This window comes from Pyxicephalus adspersus, chromosome Z (assembly GCF_032062135.1).
Source record: "Pyxicephalus adspersus chromosome Z, UCB_Pads_2.0, whole genome shotgun sequence".
In the NCBI taxonomy this organism is placed as follows: Eukaryota; Metazoa; Chordata; class Amphibia; order Anura; family Pyxicephalidae; genus Pyxicephalus; species Pyxicephalus adspersus.
Window position 1 is genome coordinate 60370851 of NC_092871.1, and position 11361 is coordinate 60382211.

At 38.5% G+C, this 11361-nt stretch overlaps 2 protein-coding genes across 4 annotated transcripts in view; one reads left to right on the plus strand and one right to left on the minus strand.

The window, feature by feature from the left end:
- The window catches only part of ENG (endoglin), a 36812-nt gene extending 35990 nt beyond the window's left edge, over positions 1-822 (minus strand). For 2 of the 3 annotated variants that reach the window (XM_072431195.1, XM_072431196.1), the window contains exon 1: positions 488-822. In XM_072431195.1, coding sequence (XP_072287296.1) covers positions 488-542 — 55 coding nt within the window. In that variant the 5' untranslated portion in view covers positions 543-822. The remainder of the gene's footprint in view (positions 1-487) is intronic. The other variant, XM_072431194.1, reaches the window with a different exon arrangement.
- Positions 1-11361, plus strand: part of CERCAM (cerebral endothelial cell adhesion molecule) — a 461142-nt gene that overhangs the window by 325719 nt on the left and 124062 nt on the right. The gene's annotated exons all lie outside the window — the stretch shown is intronic.

Here is an 11361-nt window from a genome sequence, read left to right on the forward strand (position 1 = left end):
ATATTTATACGCTGAATGGCTGAAATTAAACAGTAATTAAGGCAATGAATAGAACTTTGTTTTGTTGGCACACTTGAGTGGAAATTGTTGTAGAAGTTTAGGATCTGTAGACAGGGACCAGAGTTTAGGAGTGTCATTAAACTGATTTTTTGGAGGACCTTGTCAACAGTGTGAATTTTCCGTGACCTATCAATATACCTTTCATTAAAGGAATACTGGCTTTGTTGCCAGAGGTCAGAACTTCAATTACCATTATAGTTTCCCCAATTCAGATAAAAACAGATATTAAAAGAGTCTACAATGCCCAATGAATTTTATGCTCCATTTAGTCAGTAATTACAACCAGGGACCATTCCATGGTTGGATATTTCAAGGAGTAAACATCCAGAACGTTTGTCCCTGTAAATTGGTAAGCAGAGGAGGTCAAGGCTGAAACAGAAGACAAACTGCAGTTGAGTTCACAGAATCAAAAATAAAAGGAACTTACTTGGCTGTCCCATTCTCAGACAGCTGAGAACCAGCAGTATCAGAGCTTTAATCATGCTGGGTTTGGCTTGTTCTTCCTCGGCCAGTATCCAGAGGCGCTGATTTCCAAATAAGCCCTCAGCAGGCAGCGTAGCACGGGCACAGCTGGGCAGAAAGAAACGGAGCTAAGTGTAAGCAAGGAGTCAAAGAACTCCAGGTTTTGCACCTCCACACAAAGTTCTTGACTTATAAGAAGGAGAGAGAGAAAGGAAGCTGGAGTAGTGACAGCAAAGATAGCAGTGGACAGCTGTGCAGATTGCTGTGCACTGCTCACACAACAGCACTGTGTATGACGAGTCTTGTGCAGGAAATAAGCAAGACTAAGGGAGGTCTTTTGCAGCTGGACAGAATTAAAGAGGAAATTCCTTTTACCCAAGACATTGCCTAGGGAATACCAGAAAACAGCCCCCCTCCTTCTCACACACGTCCAGAAGGCGGGGTGTACCGTGACCCCAACTGAGGAAGATCAACTTGATGTTTTTGACATTCTGAAGTTTTGTTTGGCTTCTGTGTGGCTTTCAAAATGTCCTTTTTTTTAGCAGACACTTTCAGTAAATACTTTTTAAACCATAAAAGTAGAAAGTTTGCTGTAAAGTGGAACTCCAGGCAAACGTGTTGTGTAGGGTGAAAGCTCTGACAAGTTCAGGGCTGTAGTTACCATACTATTACTCAGGGCCTCTTTAGGTAATGGTTGGTGTCCTGGTAAACAAGGTTGGCTCTCCCATCGTTTAAAATACCACACCCTAATAGTTCTATGATCTAGGGGCATGTTGTTTTAAATAATTTTTTCATGTTGTACACTGGGTATTATCATCATATGGGTTAGATGGGGCCACCACCAGAAACCCCCCCCAAAAAAAGCCCTGCTGCCTGTCAGAGTAATTGGTGCAGTGGGACCCTTTCTTTCAAACTCTGCCCCTGTAGTGACATGGATGGCGTTTGAGAATAAAGGGGCCCCACTGCACCATATAGAGAGATGGGCAGTGGGATCAAGGCAAAGACTGAAAGAATGGGTGGTACTGTGCAGAATATAATGATAGGATTTCTCCAGGGGTTTTGTGGGGTCCTTGGAGATGGTTATTTTTCAGCACTATGGAAAGCATTGCAGATGTTCTCTACATCACTGTTCTGTAGGTAAAGAGCACTATGGTGATGCACCTTTGGGAGGTAGGTCTATGACACCCTGTGCTCACAAAAAAAGGGGGAACACTACAAATTAGTTGAGCACTGAGCCTTTTTAATATGCTTTTTGGGAACATAAAATTTGTAGTCTCATCACTTTGTATTGGCTGTTGTCCAAAGGGACCAACCTGGGCTCCTGCTAATGGGAAAATGAGAGCTTGTATGAATGATCTGCACGCCTCCTGTGTAAGGGAAACGTGTGGAGACTTCATCTTATTTATGAAAATTTCCCAAGAAGTAGGTTCAACGCATGTACAGCAGAGGGGAATCAAAGGTAGGAAATACACTCAGATTACTTTTGTAGAGCAGCCAAAAGCTGGTGGTCAGTGGAACGTTGCCCCTTTGTTCTGGTGGTCCACAAATTTAAAAGGAACCCCAGCTAAGAATCACTGCCGTAGATTCGGAGATGATCCATTTCTTTAGTGTTAGCTAATAGTTTTTTTTTTTTTTTTAGGGATAGATTTGTTTTGTGTGCTTCATTTTTTTTTTTGTGTTATTGTAGACACCAAGCCTTGAACACCCAAAAATTAGTACAGCAAAAAAGCAAAAACAGATAGTGGAAGATCATTCTAAGAGGCCTGGACATTTGAAGTGATTTAACGCAATGGGAAAGCATTATGTATTTTGTGTAATGACAGTGTTGTGTGTCTCACATAAAAATGTCAGACAGCACTTTGACATTAACCACAAAAATGTTGGCAAACTTGGTGAAACTGAAAGAAAAGAGCTTGGGGAAATTGGGGAAATATAATTTGCAGTATCTTAGTTTTTGCAACTATCTTTCTAGAACAAATCATCTGACAGCTGCCAACAAAACATGGTAAGCCCCTCTCTGATGGGGATAATATGAAAATGGCCATGTTGTCTGGGAATATTTCCCTTTTTCATGATTTCCCAAACAAGAATAAAATTATTCAATACATCTCTGAGATGCAGAAATAATGTTAAAGATCAAGCCACATTGCAAGTGATGGAATAACAGGCTGCCTTTTGTAAGTCACTGGTGAGCTGCTGACTAACATGTGGTTGGATGAAAGCTGGATAGAAAGTTAGATAAATATTCATGCAAGGGTAGCAGTAATTTTGTGTTATGGTGTTGGTGACATCATGAGAGGAGAACTGGTAAAACTGGTGTATTTGCCTGAAGGAACACAAGGGATAGATATCTACAATGGAGGCTTTTTTTTTTTACAAAACATAGCACCAGAAAAAGGGGTTTCAATTACTAGTGATGGGGCGCCCTCTCTGGTGAGGCAACATCTGGTTTCATACAGTTCTTTGTAACCAAACATCAAGTCATTGAGTTCTATTGTATTATACATCAAGAAGCTTATTGTGTGGGGGAAAGCAGAAAAATATAAATTTTCTACAGTTTCAATCACTTCCAGAGGAGGCTCAGGCACAGTATAATTTTTTACTTATGTACATTAATGTTTGGTGGCTGAGCAGGGGACAAGTCCTGGAGAGATCTGTAGCCTGCTTTGGAAGCAATTAGGCTGTTTATGAATGAAAAGGGCAGGAATATCCACAGCTCATTGATATGGCCTGGCTTACCAACCTTAAACCTTCTATGTACTGAACAAACAACTACAAGGTATAGGGAAAACAACAGAAAGGGATTTTGTGATATCAAAAAATTTGTGAAAAAACTGCAGGTTTTTGAAAGAGACCTTGAATATGGGCTGCTGAAATATTTCCCAACTCTAAAAATTGATTTTGAAAATTCTACAAGCCATCAGGGAGTCTACAAGGAATTTTAGAAGCTGCAAAGGTGAATTTTAGTAACAGATTTTTACAGTGCCGTAAGATGGAGACAAACTCATGTGAAACACTAGAGAAGATAGAAGGGATGACAAATGACAGCACAGTTAGTTCTGAAAATGAATTGCTTAAAGTGTAGAATTCTCTATTTAATATTTTTAGGTCAATGAAAGCATCTGGGTTTGCTTTCCATACTTTGTTTGGATCATTTTATGCTTGAGTACAGTGTGAGCAGCTGTTTTCAGCTTTGAATTATATCCGTATGAGTCAAGGTTAGACAAATTATCAGCATGCATACAAAAGGTATAAATCACATTATTTGTTCAAAAGCATGCCAAATGCAAACTTTTACCTTGCAATAAAGTTGTTTGTATCAATGAAAGCTCTGTTATCGTTTTTTTCTGTTAATGTATGAGTTGTTTTTTCTAAACTAAAACCTCAGTATTGAGTTTAAATTGCCGTGTTGTGACAGATAAATAGGTTTTGGGTTGCAGTTTGGGCACTCAAAAAGGTTTCTAAAAGGTTCGCCATCACTGCTCTAGGCAAAGTCACCTGTATGGTGCTTAAGGAGCTCTTTTTATTGTACTGTATATCTAAAACCAAAAATTACATTTTGAAAAGAGTCAGAAGGTTTTAGTCCCCTTTCTTTTTATATAGTTGTATCCAATCAGAGAGGATTAACTAACTGCCCCAGTGTGAGTCACAACAGAAGCAAAGGGGAATGAGGGAGTTCTCTTAGGAGACAGATTTTGTCACTATTAGAAGACTTTTTTTTTCTATTCCAGTACCCATTTCAAATAAACTTTTCTGTGATTCAATGAAGAGTCTTTTTTATGTTTATATACTCGTTTTGTATTTAAAAAAAAAAGTCTTCATGCTAAATAAGAAATTCAGTGTGATGGATCTCAATGGGTTAAGTACTAAGAATTTTCACTTTACATAAAAGGGTAGACAACCCTTTATTTAAGGTAAAAATTCTGTTTGCGTTTTTTTTAAGTGCAACACCCTTTTTAAAAAAAAAAAAAAAAAAAAAAAAAAAGTGCAGCGCTGCTACCTTAATTCTTGATCCCCTAGGCCAGGGTCGGCCAGATACAGCCTAGCCGGTAGCTCGTTAAGTCCTAACGCCCCCTGGCTGATCCGGCCTAATCCCAGCGGATCGGTCACGGAGCTTTAGGAACAACGAGAGCCGCTGGAGCTCCGGAGCCGCCCGAGTTTCGATGCCGCCCCCTTGCAGTTCCTCCCCTATTTATGGCAGGCCGGCATTGATACTTCCACCTCCATGGTAAATAGGGGAAGCTTCCTGAAGGTAAATCGAAGGATTTCACTTCAGGGGGCATTCCCTGGTGGTGGGAGGAGCCATTAGGGCGGGTCCAGCATAGTGTGCTCCCGCTTACCTCATAAATGGCCTATTGGCCATAAAACTTTGCCGACCCCTGCCCTAGGCGATACCAATAAATGGGAGCGCAGAGCCTCCCAGGATACCTACATCACACATCCCTGGAGGCTCCTGGCTGCTCCTTCTGCACAGAAGAAAAACTGCTGTTAAAACCCACGTTTCAAGAGGCTATAGATATAGCAATAAGCAAAGCAATATTAACAATCAGGCAAGAGTTAAGAGGGCGCTCCCAGCGTATACATAGTTCTGAAGATAGAATTATCACAATGGAAGATGACCTTACAAAGGCACAGAGCACTATTGCAAAGATGAGCAAATGCATGGAAGTTTGTCTGATAAGATTGATGAACTTGAAAATAACAATCGCAGAAACTTGTGTAATGTAGGAATACCGGAAAAGTTTTCTCTAGATCAGCTCTTGGAGCAATGCTCTAGTATTATCCCATAACAATTGGGGATTAATAAGCCATGTCAAGTAAAGCGGGTGTATCGCCTAGGTCAACTGAGAAAAGAAAGTAATATCCCTGGGCCCATTATTGAATGGTCCCGTGAATATGCGGATAGGTCAGCTATATTGCAACTCTTTCAATCTCACAGAGAGTTACCATTGGAAGGTGTGAACTTATTAGTTTTTGACAATTATTCTGTGGAGGTATCCTGCAAATGGAAAATGTTTCAAAAAGTCTGTTCAACATTGCATGAGCAACAAGTACGGTTTTGTTTGGCCTACCCTGCTACATTACACATTGCTAATTTTCAAGGTGCAAATCATGTATTTACAGATTATAAAGAAGCTGAATTCTTTTTGGGGGAATGGCTCTCTACCCCAGAGAAAACAAAGGAATCATCAACCTCCGATCAAGTAATGGAGCTTGCTGAACCACATAAATTACCAGGATCACCTAATTCAGTTATTTCTACCGAATCAACTCGTAGGTATGAACGTAGTAATAAAATATTACTGAGATAATAAAATATTACAGAGATATTTATCTCTGATATTTTCTCTTTTTTTCTTTCTGATATGGACCTAGAAAAATTTTTGGTTACCAGTTATTCCCTGGTATTCCACTTTCATGCATTGTCTCCAAAGGGTTAAGGAAGGAAACTTTAAAGTTCTACTAGCTGGAATATAGCGATGAATATCCATGAAAGGAACTTTGCGATATCCATGGATGAGATAGACATTTTTGGTGAGATGCATTGATATGCAGTATCATTAATTGATTTAATGTCCATGTTGTTACAGTGTTTATTATTGCTATGGTTCAGGTAATATCATGAAATGTTAAAGGACTGAAGTCCCCTAATAAGAGGATGTCAGTCTTGGGACATTTAAAACATTTGGGGGCAGATATTGCACTCTTACAGGAAACGCACTTGCATATAGATGAATTTGATAGGATGAAACTCTGGGTTGGTAAGGTAATTCATTCACCAGCAGTAGGAAAGAAAGCAGGAGTACTTGTTCTTCTGCATAGGAATCCCAAATGTGAAGTAGCTAATACAGAAGCTGACCAGGCAGGAAGGATTGTGAAAATCAATTTAAAATTTCCGAGTACAGAACTATCCCTTTATAATGTTTATGCACCAAATTCTTCCACTACTGTATTTTTTCAAGATGTTACCAGCGGGCCCCTTCAGGAGCCTAATGTTACCAAAACTTGTAGAAGGAGATTTGAATACAGTTACAGTATAAATGTTAATGAAGATAGAACTATAGGGCATCCTCAAGGTGCAAAAGTAACTTCATCCCATTTGGATACTTTATTGTGTGATTTTGTGCAAGTCACCCATCTACATGATTGCTGGCAGTATAATTGTCCACTTGAAAAACAATATACTTTTTATTCATATGCATACCTCTCAATCTAGGATTGATTACTTATTTTATTCTGAACCTTTGCTATCTTTGGTTGAGAAACCAGATATTTTGACTATAGCATTATCTTACCATGCCCTCATAGCATTGTCTCTGAAAGAAATACAGCCAAAAGGAGAGTCATGGCTATGGAGATTTTCAGCATATATGGGAAAATGATTCAGCTTTTCAAGCGGAACTAAAATCAGCATGATATACTTATACAGTTACCAACTTGAAACATAAAGCTAATTCAGTCCTATTCTGGGAGGCAGGGAAAGCGCATCCATGGCATTTAATGGCACTATTACATAGTAAAATATCACAACTACCTCAGAACCTTTATTATTAGCATAATATTCTTATCTGAGATACGATACTTCAAAAATAATCCACAGTTCTGCCAGGGATTGGAACCTTAAAACATTATTATGATTTACCACTGAGAGCCACACATCCAGTTTTCTATCTGCAGTTCTTAAAATTTTGCAATGCACCGATGTCTGATCCAGCTAGAGTGGCAGAACGTGATAGTTTTGACAATTTCATAACCCTGGCATTGCCATCCATATCCTCTATATACCCTAGATTACAAGTATACAATTCTAAACCATTGTTTGGAGGGTCAACCTAGGGATGGCAGAGGGATTTTGGTATTCCAGATCTTTCTCATAAAACTGTGCAAGGTTATCTTATAGTCCGTAGAATTACCCACAAGGAAATTTGGAGAGAGACTCAATTTAGGATACTTCATACAGCTTATAAGGTATTTTGACCAATAAATGGTATATTTAGAAAAAATAGATGTTTAAAATGTGAAAATGAAAAAGACACACTTAAACACAGTTTATGGGATTGTAATCAGATTCAACAATTATGGAAAGATGTTTTTTTTTACATAGCAAGAATTATAAAAATAAAATTGGTCTTGGAACCTTTACTATGTGTGTTTGAGAATTGGGATTTACAAGAAGAAAATATAAGAAAGAACTCAAAATTTCGATATCACTGTGTTTATTGGCAACACGTAGAGCAATTATGGATTCATAAACATCCGCCTAGATTGAAAATGATTGAATCTTCAATGCAAATGTTATAATATAGAGATTTATTAGAGGCTGAGAATTCAGGGGACAAGGTAGTAACTAAGTTTTTTTTTTTAAATGGTATGCCTATATGGAATACACATTGGACCCAGAGGATTTCAGTCAAGTTTTACATCGGTATTGTCATTCTTTGTGGCAAAACAGACATATTGTATAGAGTTAAGGCAATTCTTATATGATTGTCCACATTTCTTGGTCATGTTGATTTAATCTAGAGGGTATTATATTTTTAAATACAGGGAAAGCGTAGTGAGTGTTTCTGTGAAAAAAAAAAAAAAAACAGATCAGTTTAAAATTTAGGTCCTCCCCCCACCTTTTTATTTTAGGTTTAGTTTAAATTTCTAAGGGTATAAGAGGAAAATGTAGAAAATGGAGGAGACAGTTAAATAAAAAAACATTAATTTGATAATGTAATTTTTATTATAGTAATGGTTTAAAAAAAATGTTCACTTTTTTTGGATATTTATCATAAAAATTTTGCATGATGGAATCACTTTCAAGGTTATTTATTTGATAATGTAATTGAGTGTAATTGGCTTTCTTGTATTCTTGTATTTGTATTTGTGATTGCACTATTTGCACTATGTTATACCTTATTTTTAACTGTGTTTTTGTTGTTATAAATAAAGTTTAAAAAAATAAGGAATAAATTGCCAATCTCAAGCATGTGCAGTGGGATCGACAAGTTTTCCCCAACCTACATCACCTGATCTCGCTCCTGCGTCGGGTGCCGTAGGAAGAAAAACACGAAAGAGAGATGTTGGCGGCACCTGGAGCACCGGCCTGAAGACAAATAACAGGACAACATGGGACCCATAGGAGAAACCTCCGACTTCGACTGGTCTGCGGGATTGAAGGTAAGTGGGATTTTGTTTTGGGTAGTTTTTGGTTTACTTCCTCTTTAAGTATCCAGGACTCTGCTAAGTATGGTCTAAATTCCATCTTGGGTAGATTTACCTAATTCTTATTTGTGAAACCAACTTTGTACAGCACCACAGGGGAGATTTTGATGCTTTAAATGTTTTAGTATTATAGTCGTTTAAGTCTATATATATATATATATGCAAAGTATTGGATGGTAGGTATGTGGGGCTGCGTTATCTCAGATACTACTTTTGAGGTAAAACCAGCAATGTTGAGTCTGCAGACCTGTAGGTCTCTCTGCCTATTTAGAATTTCTGTTCTGGGGCTTGCTTTACTTGGAATCTGCAAGAGCAGGGTGGGATGGATTACCAGGCTCCACATTTTCATAGGGTCCAGAAGGATTTTTAGCACACCCTGCTAAACAGCAAGTCTGGGTGTCAGCCAGAATCTCTCAGTGTTTCAATTATATTTACAATATCCAGGCACAAACCAATGCAAACAATTCTTTGCAGCTCTTGTACAGCTCAAGGAGACCTGAAATATTAAAGATAATATTATAGATTATATTTGTTTAGTTTTGTTTGGTCAGTCAAAAGAAAAATATCCCCAGTGCCAGCAAATTGCAATATTGCCCAGTCTCGGTGATCAGTTTGAGAATAAATGCCCTATTCTCAATGGTAGTGGGAAAAAAAGTCCTATTTATACCGATTATTAGGAAGAAAAATACCCCTTTGTCATTAATGGGAAGAAAAATACCCCATTGACAGTAGGCAGTGGCAGGAGAAATGCCGCATTGCCTTTGGTCAGTGGAAGGAATTGCCTTTGGTCAGTGTGGGAAGAACAATGCCCTACTCAAAGTGTCTGTGGCAGGAAAATTACCTTGGCATCACTTTGAGAAAGATGGCCTGATGTTGGAGGAGAAATGCCTCAGAGTTGGTGTGTGCAGAATAGGATGGACTTTATCATCAGCAGCAAAAGTGTGGCAATGGTGTGCTTGGGAAAGAAAATGTCTGTTATTAGTGTCCTTGAAAGAATTCCAAATAGGAAATCGCCCCTCTAATTAGGGTCAGTGGGGAAAATCCTTTCTTTGCATTGGCATCAATAAGGAAACTCCTTTTCTTAGTGAAGAATTTTAACCTCAATTAATTTGGCTCGATCTAAAACTGTGCAGGGGTTGTTGGGAGATCATTTTACTCAACAGCACCAGCACAAATCCTGTGACAGTTGATGGAACCAATATTCAAGAATAAATATCTGGATGTGGACAGGGTCCAAGTAACAACCATTAGTCCACAGGGTTTGTGTAAGCTGCCTGATTTCCAAAAAATTAGTGGTTTCAATATTTTTGCATGACTAACCTGCACATATATACCAGTCAGATGTTCTGGGTCAGTGACTCAAGCTAGTCCAGTAGCTAGTATTTTCCAAAGCATAGGTTAACATTGAAAGCCTTTGGTTCCTTTCAATTCAATGTCTGTTTGATTGCATTGCTTTAACTGAATATTAGTATAGTAATAAATAGGCTGATTCACCTAAAGTTAACCTGTACTGTAGAAATGCAATTTAAAGAAATTACGTTTTGCTGCTGATCTGCCAGTTGTTCCCATGGCCATTCTAGCCTACACCTGGTAAAGTGGTAATTTGTAATTCTTGGCACTTTCTTTCATAGTATGTATGGACCCCACAGCTGTTGTTTCTTTTCTGGTCTCAGGAAATATGCAGTATAATCAACAAAATACCGATGGTGCCACATGGGGGTGATACTAAAAATTTTTTTTAGGGGAGTTACCCACCCCTCTCTTCTCTAAATATTAGAGAATGTGGTAATTTGTCCCCATGGTTTCAATACCAGCAACTCTTTTCTTTTGTGTCCTCACACAGAGAAAAACACATCTTCCACAGAATCTTGTTCGCTATGGAGATGATTCCAAGGTCCTCTGACCGTCCATCTCATATCATATTACAATTGTATGCTTTCATTCTCTCAGAGACCACATCTAACTTTCTTTTATACACCAGGTATTGGGAATTAGACATAGGAATGACCATTTATGATTCAGAATGGGAACAGGCCTTAAAACTAACACATAAACTTGCATTACCTTGTAAATTATAAGATCCTCTCCAGATGGCATAGGTGCCCCACAGATTTACATCACTTCTCTTCTTCGCATCCTGACACATGCTGGGGATATTCATGCCACAGAGGCTCAATGATCCATATATGGTGGGAATGCCCACCCATTTTCTGCTTATGGGACAGGATTATAAAGGTGTATAATACACTCACAGGTTCTGATGTCCCTAAAAACCCCAAAGTGGCACTATTATCTATGCTTCTGGGCACAATTAAATCTGCCAAAAAGAGTGTGTTACGTAATTTACCAGCAGCCAGAGCGATTTTCCCCAGCTTTTGGAAACAGACAAAAACTCCCTCCATGAAGGAGTGGTTTATGGAATCGAAAATATCCAACATATGAAAAGATTGGTAGCAGAAGACGAAGATCAATTTGAAAAATACAAATGTAGTTAGCTTGGGTTTGGTTTAAGGGATCCTCCCAGTTCCAGACTTACCTGTCTTAAGGTGGCACATTTATGGACTGAATACCTTATCTGAATCATACTCCCCTCCTCCTCTTTTTCCCTCCCCAACACCATCCATAACA